The 26334-nt window shown below is 40.0% G+C and overlaps 1 protein-coding gene across 4 annotated transcripts in view; it reads right to left on the reverse strand.

The window, feature by feature from the left end:
• COBL (cordon-bleu WH2 repeat protein) overlaps positions 1 to 26334 on the reverse strand; it is a 156188-nt gene that overhangs the window by 111503 nt on the left and 18351 nt on the right. For all 4 annotated transcript variants that reach the window (XM_058039521.1, XM_058039514.1, XM_058039506.1 and 1 more), the window contains exon 2: positions 2597 to 2803. In XM_058039521.1, the coding sequence (XP_057895504.1) occupies positions 2597 to 2803 (207 nt within the window). The remainder of the gene's footprint in view (positions 1 to 2596; positions 2804 to 26334) is intronic.

Genomic DNA, 26334 nt, shown 5'->3' on the forward strand with positions numbered 1-26334 from the left:
ATAAAAAAAAAAATAAAAAAAAATAAAAAAAAGCAAAAAACCACTACATTTTATAAGATCCAGTAACTTCATAATTTAATGCTTACCCCCTAAGTATCATTGTATTTCATAGCTGTTTAGATTTCAATACCAAAACAATACAAGAAGTTGAAAAAACCTGGGCTTTCCCCTAAACCTGGAGACATAGGACAGTTCATCCCCTAAAAGTTTCAGATAATGTTGACATTATTTTTCACTATTCTACATACCTAGAAACAAAGCCAAGGCTAACATACAGAAAATTGCATCTTCCAGTGATTAGAAAGAACAGCAGCATACATGAGGTCTGTTCATAGACTGATGCCACTGTAATACAGGGTTTATTACAGAATAGTCTTTTCTCATTTCATAGCTTGTTAGGGGAGTTAATCATTCTTTCTCAGTTTCTATCATCTTCCACTTCCCACAGCTGGCTATCAGTGTCACTAACTTCTCCACTCCAAGTCTTCAATACAGCACTGAGGGGGAACAGCCACAGCCTAGGTTAGGCACCAGTGATGTGCAGATTTGCACATTAACACAGGCAGGAATTTAATTGCCACCTAAATCAGAGGTCTATACCTAGACCCAGAGAGAAATCAGCACCTTCACAGACATAGAGAACATTTTGGTTGCTTAGAATGCTTAATGCAGATGATATAAAAAACCTCACAGAAATGAGGGAAGTTTCATATTTACCATTTCTTTCAGGTTTTTGTCCATAAACTAAAGACTCTAATAAATAAAACTCTCAGTCTCAGTGTATGGGATACATAATGATAAACACCTGTATGAGACATAGAATATTTACTGTACAGGGACTTTCTACTTGCTCTTTGCTCTGTAGCTTTTACGTTCTTCAAAAAGTCACAATAAAAGACCACTCATAGCGCTCTTGGACCGCTTGCTTTGGAGAAGAAAAAATGTTTGTAATCTTACAGCAATTATCTATGTCCCAGTACAAAATGCTGCATGAATATTAACCTCTTGTCAGCTCCCATGTAGCTTACATTTGCCAAAGAAATACCACCTGTCTTTGGGCTCAAATGGCCAGTGAGTTTCATGTCCTGTTCCACTTACCAGGCCTGCTCTCTTCTTTCTCTGATTAAGTCCAAGTCTCCCTATAAAAACTCTATCACTACACATATTATCTGAGAGCTCTGGTAAGTACTGATTTCCTTTCAAACCTTTAACATCACTCTGGCTTTGGGGTAGACACTCACAAGTTGCACTGTCTCCCAAGAGTATATAAATGAATGTTAGTTTCTACAAGAAAAGTAGGGGGAAGAAAGAAGTCCCAGACACAGTTTACACACCCTCCTCAGCCACCAAAATGTACTATGAGGGAAACAGTCAACACAGACTGGCACACGAGACCAGAAAGTAGTTCTGCTGGAATGCAGACTAACTACTGAAAGCATTAATTCTAAAATAAACACAGAATCTGATTTACCAATAGGCACCTACATTTCCACAGATAGATCCACAGTTGAGACGGCCACAATACACAGAGCATCATCATACAATATCACAAAGATCAGCCCAAACAGAGTAACACCACTTCAGAAATCTTCAAGAACCTGCTCTTTATTGCTTTTCAGCCCAGTCTTTTATACCCCTCATCTTACATGCCTTACACCTGTGTGCCCTCTGCACACTTTGTGGTTGGTCAGCACACCTCAGCTCTCCATGTCCTGTTATCTTCAGTGCTGCTCACCTGTCCTGCACAGCTGCAGCACATTGGGGATGAGGCTACACCCCAGCCCCCCTCCCAATTAACACAAACTCTGTGCCTATGCCTATACACCTTTTGAATGTGGCCTTACACTTCCTACAGTTTCCTGACTACTCCTGACCACAACATTGTTTGCTATGGTTTCATCAGAGTCTTGTTTATATTTTTGAAACTTCTCTGTATTATTTCCTAAAGTAATGTCTCTTTCTTTCAAAACAATTTACACAAAAAGAATGAGGATAAAGAAGAGCTCCCGCAGTGAAGAGAATTATCTCAAAATTACCAATACAATTTGCTCTTGATTGTACCCAGTAAGTAACACAGAAAATCCCTGTCTCTTTCCATGGGAAAAAATACACTTATATATATAAAAAGCTTCCTAAATATGAGCAGATGCTTTGCTGTCTACACAACTGCACTGTAATTGTGAAGGTGGGATCTCTGAATGCGATGAATCATGCATCTTCTGAGCCTGCTTCCTGGCATGCCTCCAGGCACTCACACTGTCAGGACTGTTTGCCAGCAGCACCTACTTGTACTGCAGCAAGCCCACTCTGGATTATGAGATGTGATACAACCTAAGCACAGTGACACTACATGAAAGGGATAGATCCATACACGTGCTGATCCATGGGGAAAACAGTGACACAATAGCTGCTAAATCCTTCTTGCCCCAGAAGAGAGGATCCCTTATACTTGGCTCTCAGGACTCTGGTGCAACAGCTGCTTAAAGTGCAGAGAAAAGCATGACAGAGAAGCCCCATAAACTCAGAAGGACAGCACCACCAAGCATCCCATGGGGAACAAAAGGCTTCAAAAAGTGAGAGCTAATCAAAGCCTTACCTTCCTTGCACTGTGCACTTCTGCTCCACCCCACTGGGTAAAACAACTGTGAAGTCCACTAGTCTGTTTATCATGTTCTCCTTCATGCTCACAAGGTTCTGATCAGAAATTACAGATGTCTCTGCAGGTGACTTGGGCTCACTTTGAATTCTACTTGCTGCAGAAGGTTGATTTGGTGGAGGGGGAGCACGAGCTTTCATTCTTTTCCTTGAGAAAGAAAGGCAAGAAGAAAATTAATAATTTCTTCCAAGAAAATCCACACACGTTACAAAGAAATATATGTTCTTTTGGCCACAATCTCAGACTGTTTTAAAAAGTTCCTTTAATGCAAGTAATTTTTTTCTTCATCATTAACTTTTTCAGTGGAGTAGCACTTTTATTTTTACCTCCTCTCTAAAAATACGCTAATTTTTTAATGATGCACTCACTCCTACTGTTTGCTTTCCATGCCCCAGGGGATGAATCAGTTCCATAATTAGGATATGATATAATCGTTTTTCTGTCAAGTACGAAGCATACTCCTATGAAGTGAGAAACAGAAATGCTGGGTCCAGTCCAGACCTGACTCAAGAAAGAGTTGTATTTACGTACATGAATGTTTCCTCCAAGTCAGAATGGCAGCAGTGGAAGCAGGGTGAGGTTTCATTCAGCTATATTTGGGTTCCACAGTATTACTCTACTTGAAACATTGTCTCTTCCTCTGCTCTAAGTTAGTAGTATTAAATCTGGCTCATCATACTTCATAGGGAAGCACCACGAAAAGGTCAGCTGTGAATGATATCACTTCTTACCATGCAACACCAACACTACAGCTCTTTGAAAAGCACCCTGAAAGGAACTCATTCTGCAGTAGCAGGCTATGCACCATGTGTGATATACAGAAAAGCTGCATCAGCTCGCACCAAGCAAGCAGCGTACTTTACAGATATAAACCCACCACAGACTTGAAGTTTACTTCTTTGGCAAGCTGCCAGACAGATAAGCAACATATGTGTGCTGTTAAACTTCTGAATAGCTGGCCTCATACCAAACACATGTCTAAGAGGATTAACTGCGATGATTAATACTCCAGTGACCTCTTCTGACTAGATTTATGCTTAGTTTAAGTCAGATTTTAGTGTAACAGATGGAAAAAGCAGTAAAATATTTACTCAGAAATTATTGTGGAGGCCTACCGCCTGCATTTTCTTAATCTGCCTGTTTTTTTAGGGTGCAGGAAGAGATTATGATTCTTCACACGATTTTCACCCTGCAAACAACATGAACTGAGGTCCAGAAAGGAAAAGTACAGAAAAAGCACTCTAATTCTTAAAAGCCGGAAAAGCTTAGTGGTCAAATCAACCAAGGGCAAAACTGTATGTAGGGGGGAAAAAAAAAACCAACTGAACTGAAATACCAAATCAAACTCCTCTTTAATAAGAGATAACCTGTATTCTCACAGATAAAAAGGCTAAACAGAGTTTGGATTATCAGTGTAAGCTCCTGGCAGAAGAAAAAAGTAACAGCTTTATCACATTAACAAAAATACCCAAACCAGCCAACCAAAAAAAAAAAAAAAGTGTTCAGAGGTAGTCCAAGCTCTCCATATTTTGTAATCAGTATTTGCATTTGACCAGCAATCTCTGTGACATGTCTCAACTTGCAAAAATTCTTTACACTTCCTTGAAAATGCTCATTTCAGTGAGACCTCAACAAAGCAGTGGTAAATCAGCTGTGATGAAGATACTGCCTTTTCTTCCCTGAGTGCATAACAAACAGCATTTTCTACAGATATGCAGGGAGAGGAACTGCCTTATTTACTAGTATAGAGAAATTTCTCTTTCATCAGAAATTTTCTTGAACATTCATTCTGATTTTATCCTATATACACTGAGTGAGGCATGAAGTCATCATCACTAACTTGCAGCTCCTATGCTCCTCTCCTTTGAGGTGATAAGTTCAGAGCATTGACAAGTAATTAAGTAGCTTGACTCTGCATGAACCAAACTCTTAATTTGTTTGCCTATTGAAGAAAAAAATAAAATTTGGATTAATCTTCTCCTCAAGTCCTTTTATGTTTAGCTACAGTTGTTATTTGTAAGCAGGTGGTGAGAAACATGGGAATTGTGCATACATCCAGACTCATGGTAAAACAGCCTTCCAATCATGCAGTTTAAGAACTTCACATTGATTTACAAATCATGTAATTCTTGCCCTTCATATTATCAACTACATCAACAAAAGTAGCTATAGAATTTAGCTGGTTTCTTAAAACAAGCTTTTATATTTTTTGTTTCTGCAACTTGTTCTATAATGCAGGAGCTAATTCCAACACATTGCATCTGACAAAGTACCAAAGGGGGTAGAAAGAAAAGAAGCAGACAAGTGTTCTGAGCCTGGCAGAACTAGGCGCAATTATGAGTTACCTCATAAATTCCAGATATCACAGTGAAAAAAGGTAGAAGAAATAAAGCAATGGTAATGAAATAATAATGAAAATGAAATTAGCTGAAGCTGTAGACATTTGAAATTTCAGAGAAAAAGTGAAGAAGGACTGAGTTTTGAAGCTAGTGAAGGAGCTGGAAGTAAATTGGGACTATGCTACACAAGGCGTCTGTTCCCTGGCGATAACATAAACCTGCCTGAGGTTTTCTATGGGAACAGACAAACAAGGTCAGACACCTTAATGAGAGTGTGATTTTTATCTTTTCAATATATTTTTAAAAACTTGTAAAGTACTCCTCAGCCAATTCTGCAGTTACAGACCTTGTATGAAACCACTTGAGGCTGGGGATGAGAGGGGCGCAGTGTGTGCAGTGTGTCAGCAAATCAGGCATCACACCAACAAAAGCATCAGCCATACATTGACCAGCGGTGCTCACTTCAACTCCATACAACATCTAACAATGCGTATTCTTTTTGGCATTATGCAGACAGAGCCTTTTAGATACTACAATCCTCCTTTTCTTTTGCACAGAAAGGACAGGGCAGGTCTGTTTCCTTCAGGGACATCAGGGAAAGGAAAAGGGAAAACACTCCCACTGCAGTCTCTCTAACCTAGCAACAGTTCAGGTGACCTCATACGAACTTTTCCACAATAGTGATTTACATATTCTCACTGAGGCTGCTTGAAATTCCTGGTTTTCAACATTTTGCAAATGACAGATCTCAAACTATTTCAGCGGAAGCAGATCCCTCTGCAGTTCATATTTATGGAGTGATATGTCACACAGATTTGCATTTTCTAGCCAACTTTCTGAAACATCTCTGTTGTAGAATGTAGCTACATGAATCAGAGACTGAAATCCACAGATCTAGCTCTACCTTGGATCTGACATGAGCAGCTGCTTTTTCTGACATGCTCCAGCAACTGCAGTCAGAAGCTGCCTAAAAGCCTGTTAATACTATTGAATGTGAGTGAGAAAAAGAATTAATCTTTCTTTGTCAGAGCAACAATGGTTATAGAGGACAATACAAAAGCACTCCATAATAAAAGCCTTATTGTTACCCCACTAAAATAATGCACAAAGAAAGTGAGTGATTTAAAAGCCTGTTTTAAGCAAGGGAAGAAAGGGTACTTTCCATGCTATAACCACAACATACTATAAAAAAGTTGCATACCAATCTTCAGTGTGAGATAAATTCAACCTAAATTTAGTTCAACAGCCATCTTCTCTCCACAAACATCTTTCACTGCACTCACTACTGAGATACCTGTTACGACTCTGTACCCGCTCCTCATCTGCAGGAGAAGTTACAAGTGGGAACACTTCAGATCTGGTTTAACTCATGGTTACATGACTTACATCCTTCCATCCAGTCCTTGAGACTGAGACAGTCAGCAGACAGAAAACAAGCAGCTGATTCTAATACACAAATGTACAATGGCTTTTACTGAGGCTTGAACTATTTATTCTCACCTAACTGTAAATGGGAAAAAATGCATATAGACATGAAATAGCTAGGCAGAATATATAAATCATCTACCAGCACTGTTCTTAGTAAAAGCACCAGGTTTCTCAAGATGGAAAAGGAAAAACAAGGAAACTGACCTGTTACGGTTGCAGCTACCACTGACTAATAAGATCAGTGTTTCTGTAGTTCAGCACAAAAGAAACAAAAGAGAAATGACACGAAGTTTCATCAGATTATGAACTTCAAGACAAGGTAACACAAGCCCTTTGGACCTATAATTTATTAATATATAACTACGAAGCAACAGTATGGAACCTGGACTTTACAATCCCATCTGAGAAAAACGTGATCTCTCTTTTGAGCAGCAGTGGTCCTTCCACGCCCAGGGAAAAGCTATGCAGAGACTGCCTTTCTTCAGACAAGGTCTAACACACACACACACACACACACACACACACACACACACTCTCACAAAAAGAAAAAAACTGAAAGTGAAAAAGTGAAACATTGAAATGCTACCCATTTCCACCATTCTCAATAAATAATCTTCTCTGCCCTGTGAAACAAAGGCAACTTAACAGGTACAGAACAGACTTCATTCCATGCATGTCAGCAGGACTTTGGCAAGTGCTCCATAATTCACCAGAATCTGGTCCTTTCTATGCAGTGTTCTCTCTCTGACCATTAATTTTAAACAAGCAAGAACAACAAAAAAAGCGCAAAAACACACATACACACACACTGCAGGAAAAAATTAATATTAAAAAAAAAAGGAGAGAAAAGACCCAACCAAGAAACCTTAAAAACCCCACCCAACAAAACCAAGAAAAATCCAATACAAAGCAAAACAAAACTCAACCATCCCTTATCATAGCAGAACTATGGGAAATTAATTTTTTATGTAATGGCCAACTAGCACAATGTGATCAAGTCAATTTGCAGTCTGGGCAAAAGGCTCAAACAGGTGCAAAGGTTTTTCTGTGACAGTTATGTACACTCCATCTCATAATTAGGAGAAACAAACCAACATGCGAGTGCTCAGTGATGAGAAAATACAGACACAGCATCTCTTGGATGAAAACCAGGAAACATGGGAATAAACATTCTTGATTTTCAGGTGATTGGACTCCTACAGTCTTTTGAGGGGAAATATGTGTACATAGGCAAGAAAAAAAAAGCAGATGAGTATGTTCACTTGCTCCCTTTCCCCGGGCAACTTGCACAGCAAAGCCAGAAGCCCAGCACTGAGGCACACACCTCATACTCCACACCACCAAGACACAGCAGGGTGGAAGTCACTCATGTTCAGTGATCTAACTTGTGAAGGAGGTATCTTTCAGAAAACACTTCCTTTTCATTCTTTGCTAGTTGCTTATGGCAAAGCAAAGAAAACCCAGATCACTGGCTAGGAAAGGGACAACCACTTTATCAGAATAAACAGCACCTCTAAGTTTCCTCTTTGTAAGTAAAATCCTTTCAGCTTCTGATGCAGAAGCTCAGAAAAATTGTAACAGACACTACAAAATATAAAGGAAATACAAACAGATCAGCAGCAAGATCAATTCACCTCAATAATTCTGAAAATGGAAACCAAAAGTCAAACAAATCTCAGAGAGATTAAGAACAGAAACAGAAACCAGGAGCATGATAATGTCCCTAAATACTAAAGAGGCACAAATTCATCCACACGGCCTTACAGCATAAACTAGAACTCCATTCCACTTTGCCATCTATAACACCTAAATTAACCAATTAAATTAAAAACAATACAAAAATAGCAAAGAAGATTCTCAAGTTTACTTTGTCTGTCACAGGCTAAATATACCAATTCATTACAATTATGTGCAACACAGGTAATGTAAACCTTTAAATGTCTCGTACAAGTTATAGGTCTAAAATGCATTACTATTGTAGTAACTTGTTTCCAATATTATTTTACAATATTTTGGTAATACACAAATTTCACACTTTCTAAAGAGCTGAAATCTTCAGCAGACTAAGATGGAATGAACTAGATTACTAGTGGATATGGCTCAGGCAACAATGGGGGTTCTCTACCTAATTTTTTTAATAAGTTGCTGCTTTTTTTAGCAGTTTTTACTCTGAATTCCATGGCTACTATAGTATATAATTATTTTATGCTTTTCTCTTTTCAAACAGTTATTGGAATTTCATATGACTTGTAAAAGATCATTCCATTTTTAAGGCAGGATCACACTGATAGACACAATGAAATTTATTTCCTTGCGGGCATGATAAAGTCACCCAAAATAGACAAGAAAAAATAATTTGTTTCTGGCAAAGAAATGAAAGTCATTTAATTATATTTTTGATCTTCCATTTGATTCTACTGATGAGAAACCCTACAGCTTTATGTATTTTAAAAATAAAGTTTCTATGCCAGAAGAAAAGAAAAGGAAATAAAGAACAGAAGCTAATAGAATGAGCACATCTGTAGAAGAGGAAGCAGGTATGGAAGTATACAAGCATGGTTGCCCAAGGGTGAAGTTAAAAAAAAATAAACAGAAGTCAAGGTGAGATGATACAGTTTAATGGAAGTAGTTCCTATTATCATCTCTTTAATTTTAAATTTTTCACCAACTTAACCAATCAATCATTTGAAAGTGTTGAGCTGCAGTTTCGTGGTCCCGGATGTGCCAGTGAATAACTGTTATAAAATTTGCTACCAGAGGCATCTCCCCATAAATGACCCATTTCATGAGAGGCTGAAACATCCCAACACACAGCAGAGACCTAGCTACTCTGGTCCTTGTGAAACATTGCATACCTCCAAAGAAGAGAAAACAGGCTTCTGCCCAGCCAGAACTCAGACTCCTGCACTGACAAAAAATAGCTGAACTACTGAGGGATCACCTTCTGACAGGAAGGCTAAATGATTTGTTAGCCTGTGGCTGGTAACCTCAAATAATTGTGTTTTTATACATCACCCACAATTTTCATTAAGAATCATAATGTACTATCTTCCAACAAAAGCCTAATTCTTATTGCAGTCACTAAGGCTTTCCCTCAAGATCTGGTACAGAGCAGCTGACATACCAATTTGAGGACAGAGTCATTTTTAGGGCCAGAAGAAGCCAGAAGCACTCTAACCTGACCTCCTGCAGTGCATGGGCAGGCAGTGCTCCCACTGCTACCTCAGAAAGCCCTCTCTCAGCGAGGAAGCAGGGATGGACCTGTACACGGGTGGGCTTTAACTGATCAAGGAATAACACTGGAGCCTACCAATGCTTTTGCACTCAGCAACCACAGCCACGCCAGGGAGCCTAATAGATCTACCTGTATCAGTTCCCAAAACAAAGCAGAAGGCAAGCCCTAAAGAAAATCTTTTAAAAAGCAGCCAAATCCCCAGATTTGGGTACGTGCCCGCTGCAGTTAATGAAAACACTGCCTGAATAAGCACTGTATAATAAGTCTGTATCACTAATGGCTGTATCATAGGACTTTTGAGATACCACCCACACATTCAGTGTGTGGCAAAGACCACACTACAAGTTGGTGCCATGCTGTACAACTCCACTGGGTTGCACATCAGTAAATAGGAATGAAATGGGAGAGCAGTTAATGTTATTTAATTATTTACCTAATCTGCTAAATCACATGCTGAAGAAAAACAGAAGTCTCTGGTGGTTAAAGGCAAGAAAGCACAGGTAAGTTCTATTTTGGAAAGGTAAAATTCTGCAATCTAAAATACAGTGATATTGCATCTTTCAGTCAGAGATACACAAATAATTTTAACTTTTTAGCTTGGGAGATGTGATCCAAACAAAATGGCACCAACAACTCATTCTAGAGGATCGGTAAGAAGCTTCACCTTCAAAAAAATGTGGTCTGGAAAAGCAAATCTGGAAAACACCAGTCTAGGTAGGGATGGCGAAGCCTTGCTCTTTTCACAACTGCATTTGCCAGAAGAGAAGCTACAGATGAACCAAAACATGAATACAGGCAATAAACATTTAGGCTTTAGGACTCAAACATGTTTAACCATCACCACCTCAGCTAAAACTCTCTGCCAATTTCACGCTGACCAAAATCTAAACTGACTTTCAGAGAAAACAGTAATGCAGTAGTGCAATGCATTCAGTGTGACCAGTATCCCTACCAGTATTTTTGACGTTTTCCTTCATTATGCACAAACTCACAATGTTTTTCCCCCATTTATCAAGTATTGATCTATTAGTCTCATTCCATTCCAAGGAACAATAAGACTAAAATAAAAAAAACACTTAAGGAAAACATCACATTGCTTGTGCTCAGCTGAAATATCATCCAGTTCCTTCATCTGTGACTAAATCAGGCTGTTTTGCATGGTACGCTTCAGTGGGAAAAGAGAACTCTATTTTTATGTTATTATTACGTAAGCATAATGGCATTGGTTACTTAAAAAACCAAACCAAACTAACAAAATGCCAAAGCCATCCATGCTAACATCCTAAATGCACTTAAGAGAGAAAACCAGATTACTGATGCTTACACTGTAAAATGCCCAAGCCCTGTTACCAGGGCACTCTGTTCTGTTCTCTGCTCTCTCAAAACATCACTCAGCTGTTAAAGACACTCTGTTAATGCAGATAGCAGGCTACAACCATGCAGACAAGCCACTTGCACACTAAATTCTCTGCAGAGGGCAAATACTATGGCTGAAGTGTGAAAAATGTAAGTTTAAAATCTCTGGCAAGACAACTAATGAGATTTGTCAGCATTATTCATGATATTATAGTCAGGTTCATGTTGCTAAACTTGCTCACCTGTGGAAAACAGTGTCATGAGACAAAGCAAGAGCATTTCCAAGCAGGCTGGAAGCACTGCTGGCCTTCTGCATGTTGTGGGCAAACGGGCATCCTTCAGATGCACTCACTCTGCTACCTGTCAGCTGTGGTTTTGTGAGGATGCCACAACTCCATGACAAGCTCTCTAGGTCTGGAAAGGTACTTTCTAACAGGCTTTATTAACACACAATAGTCTTTATCATGTTTATTAACAGTGAATCACGTCAGCAATGAGCAGATGATTTGTTTCTAAAGGGGTCAAAAGGCTAAAGGTATGGTTTCTCAAGCCTGAGGCTACCTCAGAAACACTTGTACTGCATGTTATCCCTGAAGTGATAGGTGCTGTTCAGATTTCAGGGTGGTTGTCCTTTTTTAATCTCTTATCAACAATCAACTTCAATAAAAATTTATTGCTTAGCAACACTGATTTATAAACTCTCCTGTAGTGACTTGTACTGTCAACTAACATGTAAATTCAAGGTGCATTTGCGTGGTATTGTTGAGCAAAGGTATCCCAGCTTGCATTCTATTTTTGTACCCACAGACTTTTAACCTCACTACCACTTACTGAGTATCACTCTCTAGAGGCCTGAAGACCATAGATTAGTGCTCCTTGCAGTAAAGTGCTTGCCTTATTCCCACAGAAGATGGAATAGTTTTGAAAGAATCAAGGAAAAACAATATATATGGTTAATGAAATTCTGATGTGATTTACTGTGCTGGCTAATTCCTAAGTTTTATAAAATGCTTGGAAGCCCGTGAGCAGTTCAGTGAAAATCACTAACTAATTACTACAGAATATTATTCATATTAATACCTTGTCAACTAGAAACAGCCTTAAAAGAGTGTCCATCTGAGGTGCAGGTGGGGAAAAATTGTTTAGCATGATTACCTGCTTAATTAGGTACATGTGTGGTGAACACTAATACCTGTTACTGTGAGCTGACAGATCATAATTCCTCATCCAATGACAATGCTCTAGGAATACACCACTGAAGCTCATTTCATCTATTCACCCTGACACAAACAGGTCTTACAAAACCAGGCAGGCAATGGTCATTAAGGGAGAATTTTCAGAATTCCGCCTGTGTTATTCCACCTGCCTCCACTCAACTGTCTGCAAATGGTGACAAGATCACAGATACTTCAGAAAACCTTGACGTACCAAAGAAAAATACACAGACAAAAAGTTAAAGGCTCTAACCAGAGTAAAGAGGCATCCTGGCCCAGTTCCAAAGCACCCATCGGACCCAAAGGCTTCTCAAAACATTAGAAACGTGTACTTCTCGGCAGGAATTAAATTAATAATTAGCAACTACCCCAATGTCTTTACAGGCTGCTAGAAGGTACCTCTGCTTCTGAAACCTGGTAAGATTCTTCGGCTACAAGGATCCGGGCAGGAGAGACACAAAACACAGCAAGCTGGACTACAAAAGCCATTTATTTTCCAGCTGCACTGCATTCTCCTAAAAGGGAAGCACCTCTGTGCTTCTTCTCAAGTTCACTTGCCCTTGGAGAAGCATTAGTGATCTTATCATTGCTGACCTTACATCAAATTTCCTGGGGCAGAGAAGGAAAGCTGTATCCAAATCCAGTGCCCACTGTTCCCCATACATTCAAAAGTCCACATCTGCTGACATATTAGAAGATAAACAAGAAAACAACATGCTTTGGATCTACTGATCTAGAAGACAAAATGCATGAATCTACCCGCTTTTTTTTTCATCTACAGTTATTCTGTAAATTCTAACTGTAGAAAACTACATGACACACAAGATCCAGCACCTGAACTACAGGGCTGATAAGCTTCTCTTTGGAGCTAGAAAAAAAATCCCCTAAAAGATGTAACAATGCATTTTTTTGTGAGATGTAGTTTACATTCACTAGCAGAGAAAAAGAATCAGAGGTGCCAGGACATTCCTTACCCTTCCTAATCATCTTAATTAGCATTTATAATTCAGTCTTAATACATACTCTTTCACACAGCAAGGAATCACATACAGCAGTATATTAAATGAAGGTTAATGAGGCAAAAATGTAGGGTCAATGAGATAAAGAAATATCCAACTTTGACACAACAGTCTAAACTATTGTCAGACCATGTACTTCTCAGATGCCACATGTGCTTTTATGAGGAAATCTCACAGCTTCAGCTGACTTTCTGTGTATTTTTCTGGTGCGATTTTCCTAACTAAATTTCTTATTAGAACCACAAGTATTTTGCTTTCATTTTCTATGATATTCTCTCCTTCAAAAATGACACAGGAATCAAGTACTTCTTGATTTAAACTAAAATTCAAGTATTTTGGTTTATTAAAAGCAAATAATAAAATTAATTAAGAAACCCCACTCCAACTCTAGTATGAAGGTAGGAGACTTACATTAATATAGAAACCAAAAAGAATACTGCAGAATTTAGCACATAAATACACTTACAACACCAAATAGGAGGACTCTGAAGAGGGACCCTAATTTATCAAGTAAGAAAAGAAGCGCTTTAATGATTTTTATATGCCAGCAAACCTCATTTTTAGCTTGTTTCCATTTAAAATTCTGTTTAATGTATCCTGTAGGCATACATGTTACTTAAGGGATTTTAAATCTCTCAAAACCAAAAATGATATAGGCCTCATGCAGTGCAAACTAGAGCACATTATGCAGAAAATCTTGATAAATCAGGCATGCCAACACACCCAGACAGTATTAAATGAGAGAGGAAGGAGCCAAATACCCTCTCTCTTTATCACACACATTCAAAGCAGAGATGATTATTGTGGGCATTTTACTGATGTACGGCACTGGCTCAGGACACAGGAAACAGGCAGGAGTCAGGACCATTATGGACTTCACAGAGTAAAACCAAGACTTTCCTGTCAGCAGCCTGGAATCCAGAGGAATGGTGTTACATGTTATCCATGAGAAAATATCACCAAGAAACTGAAGGCATCTGCTGCTGGGGAACTTTAAATGCTGCTCAAGAGATAACTGAAAGCAAACATGCTTGAGGCCGCCCTGTAACTACTGATGGGGCATCACAGCAGTGATTGCAAGATTTTGTAGACATGTCTGAGCCAGCTGCACACTCAGCAGAGCCTACAACACCCACACAGGAAGAAACAGGTATATTAGATTACCTTATAACATGAACTGCCACAGTTATGCTAGAAGTGGCAAGAGGCACAAATACTTCAAATGCAAGCAACAAAAAATGGTGATTTAGAGCTGGACTTTAACCAAGAGACTTCTATCTCCTTGTCAAAAACAAAGAAACAGCAGCATTAATGACATCCAATTTCCTCCAGGTTCCATGTCTTGTCTGAACTGCTTTTCATATCAAAAAGGGTGACAAGTCTCACAAGCTCTTTTCAGTGCTGGAGCACTTAATGACTGTCTTCAGCTCTGGACCTTATCCTACAGCTGTCACCCCACTGGTTACAAGGTGGTTACAAGGCTTCCTCTCACTACCAGCCAACAACTTTCCAGACACTTATGAAAAGCTAGTACATTAGCTTTTCTTTCTTTCTTGTCAATTAAACCAAACTAACCAGTGAAAAACCAATTATTTCTTAAGAAATACAGGCAAAGAGCATCCTGAAATAAACTTCATCTTATATTTAGCACTGCATGGCCACACAAGCTGTTGGCAGACTCTGCTGAAATAAGGGTGTCTGTCCCATCTGAAAGCCCTTACCTGGCAACAATGAATGAAAGCACAAGTTGGAAAGTGTTTGACTACAGAGTTTCCTCCTCACAACTGATGAAAACCAGAACAAAGATATCCTGGACTCAGTTAAGTCAGTAGGACTTTTGCCACTGATGTTGCAGAAAGCCAAGTTTTCATTCTGGCAGAAGCTCAGCAGAGCTCAGTTTCACCTCTGTGCTGACAGCCCCACTTGCTGGCTCCCCCAGTGAAAATGCAATTTCCACCAGGTACCAGGAGAACGTGGAGCATCAGCAGCATGGCACTTAGAGAAGCCTGGGGAAGTGGAGAGCAACTGCATGGTATTGCCATGGGCATCCAACCAGCTGCCTTTAGCTATGCAAAAGCACAGCTCTCTTAGATACTCTTACTACATCCTACAGAAAACCAGAAGAACACATTTTTTAACTAAGGCATTAAAAAATAAAAAGGGGAGAGAGGAAAAAAAAAACAATTTAAAAAGCAAGCAAGGCTATCTTCATGTGTTACCACCCTGACTTTTTACCATTTCCGATTCTAAAATGAGTCAGGGAGGTCAAGGAAATCTGAGGGCACCAGATAAAGTCAGACCTGCCACACCACAATTTCTCTGGTCACCTCCTCTGAAATAGGAAGGCCAGTGGCATAGTGATAATTGGTGAAATTACCAGCATAGAGAGAGCACTCCCTGAGCCAGCGCCTAACAGTTGCTCACTTGACACATGCTGGCACTCTGCTTCCCAAGGAGAGATGAGAACCCGCAACCGCTAGCAAGCAGACCTAGCATCCCCTCTTGCTTATTTGACTTCCCAGTCTGGAAAATCCTGAATGCAGCTTGCAGAGCAATGTTCCTCCAAATAAATCTCTTCTGAACCCAACAAAAACTGCAATGCAACAAGCAAAGCAACAAGGCAGGAGAAACCCAGATTTACATCTACCAAAACAAAAGCGAAGAGGCTTTTTCCCCTTGTGTTCTAATTCTAGACCTGAAGAAACAACAGTGGTGCAATCCAAGTTATTCCTGCAAGCTCAACTGACCCCTGTACTTCACGATAAATGCTGCTGAGTTAGCACGGGCTGCTCACAACAGTGTGGGAAGGAAGGGTGCACTCTCCTGCCTGGAACACAAAAGCATTTCCACAGCCACAGCTGCTGCACATCATAATTGACAAAAGCACAGGCCTGCTTCATACCTTCACGGGACACACAGCATGCAAAGGCTGTTCTTCCCCTACCCAAATGAATATCATGCATATATATCTGATGTAGAAAGAATGCTATCAGGCTATATGCCATCATTTCTGCTTCTGAGTCAGTAATGTATGAAAAGTAGGACTAAACAATATACAAATTATATTCACTGTTTAGATTCAGCTGCTTCTGCACAGCATTGCTTTATCTTCTATCAACTTCCTCTACAACAATATGAATAAAGAAATTATTATGGACATCTACTAACACAGGCACAAGCAGATCCTGTTGATCATTCCTTGTTGCTCTACAAAAGGATGCCACCAAATGCTGATTTGAAAGCAAGTACATTTCCAACTCAGATTGCAGTTGCCCCAGGCCTCCTAGCAAGCTAAATTCAATCTCACAGAATCTGGAAACAGATGAGCCAGCAGAAGATGAATGTGTTTCGGAAACTGCTTGATCAAACATTTTTTCTTTCCCCACCCTGAGTAGGGGGTGACAAAATTATATGACAGAAATATTACCATGCAATAATGGAAGACATGAGTAACCAATTGTGAATCATCACTACTCATGTTCAGAGTCAGAGAAACAGACATGGATGCATTCATGCACCCAGACATGTAGGCATTTGTGCATCATTGTCTTAAGCTGCATCAGGGGAAGTTCAGGCTACACATTAGAAAAAAATTCTTCACAGGAAGAGAAGCCCATTCCAATGACTGGGCATTAGAACGTGCTGCCCAGGGAGGTGGTGGAGTCACCATTCCTGGAGGTGTTCAAAAAAAGACTGGATGTGGCACTCAGTGCCATGGTTTAGTTGATAAGGTGGTGTCAGGCCTTAGGTTGGACTTGATGCTCTCTAAGGTCTTTTCCAGCCTAGCTCATTCTGTGATTCTGATGGTATCATTTGTTGGCTACAATGCAAATATCACACCCTCACAAGAGGATGCACTAGATTTGACAGAGCAGTTGATCTGTTATGTCCAGAAGCACAGTAACAGAGTATACTGAAGGATTTGCCTGGCATGCAAGAGTCAAAAATCATGTTCACTGATATAAAAAAATCACATATCCTTTGTGCTTATTATGAAGCAGCAAATGAATGCCCAGAAGCAGATGCCTCCTGACATATGCTTGACATCAGCAGCAAAAAGTCCACCTGGAGTGAATCAAACACTTCCATGTAGGCAAGCTATGCATACAGGCATTAGCCAAAGTACTACTTGCACACAGCCCCGTTTCCCTGTTAATATCTAAAGACTTATTAATGAATCAACCTTATTCAAAGTATCCTGACCATGCTGGTGTTAAAAGCAAGCTATGCTTTATCACACGTCCTTGACCACAGGATTAGGTCCAGCAAGACAGGGTAGGAAGAGTGAGAATTTCATTTCAGTACTGCTTTTCTCTCAAAGCAAATAATGACTTAAAAGTTTAATCTTTGACTGAATGAATACCTGGCATGTTGATAATCTTGGCAAATGACAGCTAAATTGAACATATACGAATGGTGTCACATAACAAGTTCAACTGCTTATTTTTAAACTTGGAAGAGTCTGGACAATTGAAAATATCTGGGTTGGGCTTATGAATTCCACACACCCTTTTTTTTGTGCACTCAGTCTGCATAGCTGGTAGAAGTAGGTGTCATGAAATGATGAAAAGAAATCTGAAGATTCAGAAGAAATTTGAAACAGAAACAACAACAAAAAAAAGCCAAAGGAAAAAAGGAAAAACTTCCTATACTAGTGATATTAATGAGAAAATAGAATGTAGGATAATGTTGCTTTTCATTTCTGCTGCAGAGTAGTATGGAACGGCCTTAGGACAGAGAAAAAACCCTTTACATATGATATTAATATTGAAGAATTAGTGGTAGCATGAATAGAAAAAACACATAATAAAAATTACATAGCCTAACCCTAACCTCACTCAGCAGTTTCTCCCTTGAATCAGCAAACTTAAGCCCACAAATAATTGCTGTCAAGTAGACATACAATGTGGTTTGTTGCATTTCATTACATGTATATACAAAAGCAAATTTCTGTCAATTCCTAAACGTCTTCGTCGTTGAAAGAAGAAACAAGTGATATTAAAAGAAGTTTTATTCTGACTTCATTGATGTTAACAAGCAACTTTTACAAGTAATTATTTCTATCACTTTGCAGTCTCTTCTTCAGGTAGTCTGAAGAAAAGCCACAGACATACAGAGCCCAAATACAGCTATGTACACCTCCAAGTATTTTCCTAGACAGTCCCTTGATATAAACTGGGGAAGGAGGGAGGGAGATGAGGCAAGAGAAAGACTATTTAAAGGACAGGTATACAGGTTTGCAGCACATCTAACAAAAAAGGTGGACATTCCTCCCAGTGCCCAACTGGCAGCTGCCAGCTGGGTTCCTCCTGATCCTGTACAGGGGCTCAGTCATGCCCTGCTGTGGAGCCAACTGGAAAGGCTGTGTCACTCCTCACTGGGGCTGCCCCACCACCCTGCCAGTGATGCACAGTACAGTTAAAAATCAACAACACCAGCAGAAGGGGAGATGCTGAGAAGAAATGTAACTTCACATTTGACTCCTCCACTTCAGGAACACTGCCTGGGAATCCACAGCTGAGGCACAAGGAAGGTTCCATTCATTCCTCTCCTGCAGGCAGATCTCTCTACAACCCAGACAGGTCCCTCCACCTCTTCAAGCTCATCCAGTCTGTCCTTCTCTGGAAACATGCATACTACAGCAAAGTGCTCAGCCACCATGGAAGAGGAGAAGTGTCTTGATAACATGCCCAGTGATCTGAGCTGTCCAAGATCCAAAAGTGACTTAAGCATCAGGCTGAGTGCAAGAAGCCCTGTGTGAGAAAAGACAGCCTCTACAGAAGAGCACCAACTAACAGGGTGTGGAAGCCAACACTGGCAAATCTCACTAAACTCCAGGTTCATGCCAGACCCAGAAAGGCTACACAGTAAAAACGAAGCAAAACTCTCAGGCCAATACACCTCTCCCTACCCTGAGCCACTCAGGTCACCTTCACCCCATGTTAAACACAGGATGTGCCTTGTGAAACTACCCAAGAAAACCAAGAAGGACAATGAGGAGCTTCACCCGCAGCACAGAGATTGCAGAATTCCTTGTGGTAAGGACAGCAACACGGGATCACGTGCTGCCTCAGGTTTTGTCAAGAGGGCTTCAGTCTTACCTTTGTCCTGCAGCTTTGGCTGGCAGCACACCAGAAGAAACTTCACACTTTGAAAGTCTACCATTTAAACAAGCTAGACCTCTTTAATTAAAATGAACTCACAAAAATTCCACGAAATACAAAGATAAAAGCACCCAGTAAAATCAAATATTTAAAGAAATAAACAGCAGTTTCTTAAATCCAGCTCTGGAAATGCTCCTTCAGTGTCAAGTGCAGAAGCAAAGCTACCGCAGCTTCCTCTTACAGTATCACCACACAGGGACGCAGCAACACATATGGATGGTGGCAGACAAGCTCTGTATTGTCTGAAACACAAAACCCCATCCCTGCATTTTTACTTCAGGTTTTCAATCGCCTTGTTACTCAATACATGCCAGTAAGGCCAAGGATTGCAACCATTAAATTACTAACTTTTCACACAGATTACATTAGCAGCAACAGTCTTAAAAACAAAGAGACAAATTAGCCAAATTATAATAGTCCTAGTAAATGTAGGATTTTCAAAAACATAACACTTTCGAAAAAAGGCAAAAAAAGCAACTCATGTCATAGAGATACTTGTCACTGTTAGTAAGGGATCTGAACTATTGCAGACTTTTTTCTGCTCACAGCTTGACACCCTTTTTTGAGAACTTCAGTGGTGTGAACACAACTCTGAGTTCAAGAGCTTCCTGGTCATTTGCTGTGGCCACCTGTTGGTAAAATGGGCGTGTAAAGTAAATTATAAAAATAAATTATAATAATTATAATAATGAATTATAATTAATGATAATAAATGGGTGTGTAAAATAAGAAATATGGATCTATTTAAATTATTCACATGTAGAAACATAGAATGGTTTAGAGTTGGAAGGGACCTTAAAGATAGTCTTCACATCTTCTGCCATGACTACAGAAAAAAGAAAGAGGAAATGGCCTTAAAATGAGATAGGAGAGATTAAAATTAAAGATTCATTGTTAGGGTGATCAGGCATTGGAATAGGTTGCCCAGGGAGGTGGTGGAGTCCCTGTCCCTGCAGGTGCTCAAGAGGTGTCTGGATCTGGGTAATGTGGTTTAGGGTTACAGTGCTAGGACTGAGTGGACAGCTGGATTGACTGAGCTTGAAGGTCTCTTCCAAACCTGATGATTCTATGATTCTTCCAACACTCCTGATACGGGCAAGGACACCTTCCACTAAACCAGGCTGGTCAGAGCTCCATCCAACCTTGCCTTGAACATTGTCTGGGATGGGGCATTCAGGCAACCCGTTCCAGTGCCTCACCACCCTCACAGCACAGATTTTTCCTTATATCCAATCTAAACCTACTCTTTTTCAGTTTGAATCTATTCCTCCTTGCACTATGACTACGTGACCTGGTAAAGAGTCCCTCTCCAGATCTGCTGTAAACTCTCTTTAGTACTGAAGGCGCTATGAGGTCTCCCCGGAGCCGTCTCTTCCCTAGGCTAAACAACCCCAACTCGTCTCTGCCCGGTCTTCACAGGGGAGGAGCTCCATCCCTCTTTAATGCTCAGCTTACACCATCGCTTCTGTTTCCGAATCTTTAAAACCTGGTATGTTTCTCTTGGGAGGGGAAAAAAAGCAGAGCGGGAGGGAAAAAAAAAAGTCCTTTTCACATCGATACCAAACGTTTGTTTGCCGATGCCGGTGTTTTTAAGGATCGAACAAGGTCGGGTGTTTGCCCAGCGAGGGAGCAGAGCGGGGCAGAGAGGCCCAGGCGCCGCCCGGGGGAGCTCTGCTGCCCGCGGCTGCGGGAGCCTCCCTCCTCCTCCTCCTCCTCCTCCTCCTCGTCCCTTCCCTCAACCTGAGCCCAGCCCGGCCGCAGTGCCCGCGCCCCGCGCTGTTCCGGCGGGTCGGAGGGGACGCTCCGACTACCTTTTATATAGTGCTTTCAAACGCTATTTTTAGCTCTTGCCTTCTTATTGTTCACGGTGGAAAACAAATACAGGAGGCAAAAGAGAAATCCCCTTTCCGCTGGCAAAACTGCGCTAATTACGCCATCATTAGAGAATGAACTTAATCGAATCACAATAGGCGTCTGGGCTAACCCTGGGCCTGGGGGAACAACTGTCTGGCTGACTTTGTAACAATCCTCAGAGAAATAAAACTGATAAATGTTTAATTCCCTTGGTGTGTGAATCAGCATTGTCCATTACATTAAAGGGATAACCCTTCCTTAACCAATGAAATAACCTGCTTCCAAGATGTCTTTAACATACATATCCTATTACCAAAGTTTATTTCTGAGCAACGTCTGTTTGGCAAACTATCAGTGAAACTGAGAATTTTATACTTTTCTATTTAAAAAACACACAAAATTTATGAAAGAAAACTATGGACAAGGCATGGAGATGTTAAACTCTTTTCACTTACCATTACACCAATAGAGCTAAAAGTGTCCATCATTTAAAAATGTATGCAAATATTTACTTATAGTGTTTTATTTTAACTTAGAAAATGGAAAGGAGTAGATGATTTCTCATGACCATTTCCTGATTTTACATTAAATCCAAGAAACAACAGCAGTAATGTTACTCCTATAAAATCTGGCCTGTGACAGAACAGTAGCACATTAATTGCATCTTCAGGGTGGAAGGCATCAGGAGAAATAGAACGAATGTGAAAGCCATATTTGTACAAACTGAGAAAAAAAAAGAGAAAAAATTAACTTGCAGAAACAAAGAAAAAAAAATTAAAGAAAGAAATAAACAAAAGGAGAAGGATGTGGCCTGCCAGATTGATCCTATGTTGGCAACTGCTGGCAAGAAGGTATGCTGAAAAAGGTATACTACAAAGCTAAAACACTGATAAAAGGATGAAAAAGCCTAAATCCAGTAGGGAAACAAGAAAGAGGATACACGCCCCTTCTTCTGAAAAAGGTCATTTTTTACAGTATTCATTTCTCCTGAACCACTCTTATCACACTTCTATTAATCACCTGTGTCATAATAAGGAGAAACATTTTACATTTTCAGCAAAATTCATGACTGTTAATTAACTGTAAGGAAGTTGTTTAGAAATTGAGGAGGGAGCAAATGTCTATTCTCTCCAAAAAGCAACAGCAGGGCTGCCAGAAGAATTAGATGTATGAGCAGCTAGATTTGCTGCTTTGTGCACACAGGGGGATTCAGAGTTGGGGTTTTCTGTCCCTAACCTACAGGTATTTCCATTAGTTAATACTCAGAAATCTGTCATTCTGCAACTCAGCCCTCAGTTTAAAACAACTCACTAATGTTCTTAATTACTTTTTAAGACTGCCAGTAACATTCTACCCAGACTTATCCAAAGGCTGTCTAAAGGGCCATGCTTTCCAGCTGAAAAGGGTCTGCAGGGAAATTTAGTACTGCCAGATACCCAGTGTATCTGTTCTTTTTTTCAGTAATCTGTTGAAAGCTAATCTTCATTGAAAGCTAATCTTCAGTATCACAAGTGAGGCATTGTCTGTGACAGAAAAAAAAAAAAGACCACTGTCTCTACTCCTGTTGCATATGCTATAAATATTCTACAGTATCCCATTTTGGAGCAAGAAAGAAAAGTGGAAGCAGGTTTTTTACAGTCACTATAGAGAGACTATGATGCATCATGTTGCAGAAAATAATAAACTGATGGAATAAAACCAGATGCCTTAGGTGTATTCAACTTCCTGACACAAAAATGCTTACTATTACATCAGTCATTCTACAGCTTGATCCAGAGAGCTTGATCCCAAAGCAGTGGCTGTTTTCCTCACATCCGTTTTTCCTCACATCAGTTGAATTAAGCTGCCATTTGGAGTGATTTCACACAAACCCCTCCCTAGGTAGATCACATGGTGTACCATATCTATCTGAAAATAAAAATACTTTTGTAGGATAAATGTCATAAATGTACAACTTCATATAGATTGTTTTAGAAAAGATTTTTTTTTGTCACATCAATTTACTCATCTCTGTTTAATTCTTGACTAGATATCCTGAACTCCTTTTCTCTTCTAGATGAGCAGAACATCCTGGCATTGTCAGTGGTTGACCTGAAGTCAATCAGTATCATATTCCATGATTTCTCACAATCTCTTTATCTGATGCCAACTACTATGACAAAAAACTAAGTGAATACTCAAGTTTGAATATGAGGTTCAAAGAAGGGGGAAAAAGCATGCACATTAACACTTTCTGCACTCAGGAATATCCTAAAACAAACTACTCTTTCCTATTTTATTGCTATATCTTGCATTTAAGAAACCTTAGACACTGCACTATCAGAGGGGCTGAAATACTGACTAATGGAAGGGGTCTGACATCTGTCCAGCATGAGACAATGTTCTTGAAAACTCAAGAACCTTGTTGGCATGTCGCAGTATTCATTAAAAATAAAAGGCAGTAATTGCTTTTTCATAGTAACAGCTGTTGGATTGTGAATTCACCAAGAAAACACATAGCAAGTGAAGCAAATGCCAGTACCTAAGGACACCATATGCTAAAAGGAGGATTCCCAGATCATAAAGAGGTAATGAATGGGCTATTGCTGAGAGCCAAAAAGGAATCCCACTGAAGTATGTTTTTAATATATATTATATCATTATAAATTTACAACAGAATAGACACTGATATTCTAGTATTGAAAGCTAACGACAAAGTAACCTTGCTTCTATTAGTCTGATTTAATCCTTGGAAATGAGCTCCACATTCCATCCCATTACCAGTTTGGTCTCAAGACTAAATAGAGAAAACTGCCACTTTAGAAATGCTCCCAAAGTTTGTCTTTCTGTATAAAGTTTATGGTCCCCAGCTGCCACAATCTCAAAGATAATCTGTACTTTGGTATTTCATGACAAAAATTTGGCATTAAGGACAGTCAACTCAATACCATATATTACTAAATACAAAGAACATATACTTGTTTTTTTGAAGCGAAAACAGTTAATATGTTAAAAAGGCTAAAGAAAAGGTATTTATGTTGCCTCATAAAAAGATTTAAAAAATAAAATCCCTAGCTTTTCATAGCAGTGTCACCAAGAGACACTGGGCAAAAATTACCACTGTTTCGTTATAGCGTATGGCCTCTAGTGCAAGCTATCCATGTCCTTTCACATCCCTTCAAATCAAAACTGTCAAGTGAAACCACCTGTAAAATCTCTGCTTTTAACTATCCTTTCCAGTCAGAGGATCAAATCAAAATTCCACATACTTCAAGGATCTAAGATGTTCAAGGCACATGTGTTGTTACAAGCAGCAGCCTGCTTTTGAACCCCTCCCTTCATGCCTTCACCACTTTATTTCAACACAAACCTGCAAGTCAGCATCTTTACCCACCTATCTGCCACAGAAACTGGCACAAAAAGCAGTAGGAATCTGAGAGCTGAAAATCACAACTGAACTGTGAGTGAAAAAGTAGAAAGACAGATTTCCTTCTCATGTCACCTTGGGTGTATCACTACATGTTTCTTCAAATATAAAATCCAGACATGTGTGCCACCTTTATTTTCTAAAACAACCTATATGAAGTTGTATATTTATGATACTCACTCTGTAATAGTATTTTCATTTTCAGATAGATATGGCACACCATGTGATCTGCCTAGGGAGGGTTTTGTGTAAAATCACTCCAAACAGCAGCCTAATTCAAACTGCTAAGTGTCTCACCTCCTTCATTTATCCTCCCAGGGCAATGAGGGAGAAACAATTTCCGTAGAGGGACCAGAGCTCTGTTTTGCTTTTCTTGATCTTGGATTTATATTTAAAGCTGATCATCAGCGAGTCCTGGTAACTAAATTACAACAGCTCCTCTGTATGCACTCAGCAAGGATATGAAAAGAAAATGCCCCCTGTGCTACCATCCCTCACCCCCAGAAAAAAAAAAAAAAAAAAAAAAAGAAAACAGAAAAGGAAAAAGGAATTCTCCCTCAGAGCCAAACCTCAGCTTACACAACATGAATCTGCATCTCTTTTGGTCAGATTTCATGGGATCCCAATGCCACAGAAATGCACAGGATTTGCCTTGCCTATGCCCTGTTTCTTTTAAACTCGCCCTCCCCTCTGAAGTGGGTTTATAAGAGGGAACACCTGTGTTATCTTTGAAACACTTTGGCCAAGAATAATCCAGCACATAGAATGAGGCTCTTTTTACACCTGCCTGCTCAGCACAGACACACGTGTAGCCTGGCTGAGTGGTCAGAGCCAGCAGCAATGGGCCTTCCTATAGGGCAGCTGAGTCCAAGCAGTGGCTTGGCAGGGCGCAGACTGACAGACACAGCTCGGCACGAGCAGGACAGGGGCTGGAGAGGTGGGTGTAGGCAGCAGGAGAAGCACAGTGGAAAAGGCAGATCTGACAGGGTATGAAATGCATTGATGGGAGCAGGCGAGGAGGAGAAAGGCTCCATGGCACCTGACCTGTGTGAAAACGTGCAGTGGAACGCTGTTAAGGAGGAGCTATCTGCAGGGCCTTCCTTACAGATTGAAGGCTTACAACACCTTTAACATGCATTTCTTTATATCCCTCCTCCTCAGCAAGGCTCTTTGTCCTATGCCATGAAAATCCAAGCAGATCTCAAACTCAGAGATAACATAAGCCTTCCAGGTTTTTACTTCAGTCTTCAATACCTCCATTCATGTGGGTTAAAAAAACAAAAGGATTTTGTCCGAATGCTTAAGCCATATTTCCCAACAGCTGGATCTGTTGGAAAAATCCACTGTCAATGTCAAAAAATATCAATTTGCTCATCTGTTACCAATGACTACTGTGTGGTCAGGGTCCAGGACAACACTACAATGAAAGGAATACATAAACTAAAAGACATGCAGTGAGAAACTGTTTCTCCTTTCTTTGTAGCAGGGCTGGACTGGACTGAATTTTGCTTGGTATTATTGTATTTTAATTTAGTGTTGCAGTCACAGAACTGTGTGACTGCATCACCCATGTCCTATTCACAACCAGCAAGAGGCAACACAGACGCAGGAAGGTATTCTCTGTACAGCACCTGACTTCACACACTTGGGACACCTGCAGTTA

The sequence above is a fragment of the Melospiza georgiana genome, chromosome 1, assembly GCF_028018845.1.
Source record: "Melospiza georgiana isolate bMelGeo1 chromosome 1, bMelGeo1.pri, whole genome shotgun sequence".
NCBI classification, from domain to species: Eukaryota; Metazoa; Chordata; class Aves; order Passeriformes; family Passerellidae; genus Melospiza; species Melospiza georgiana.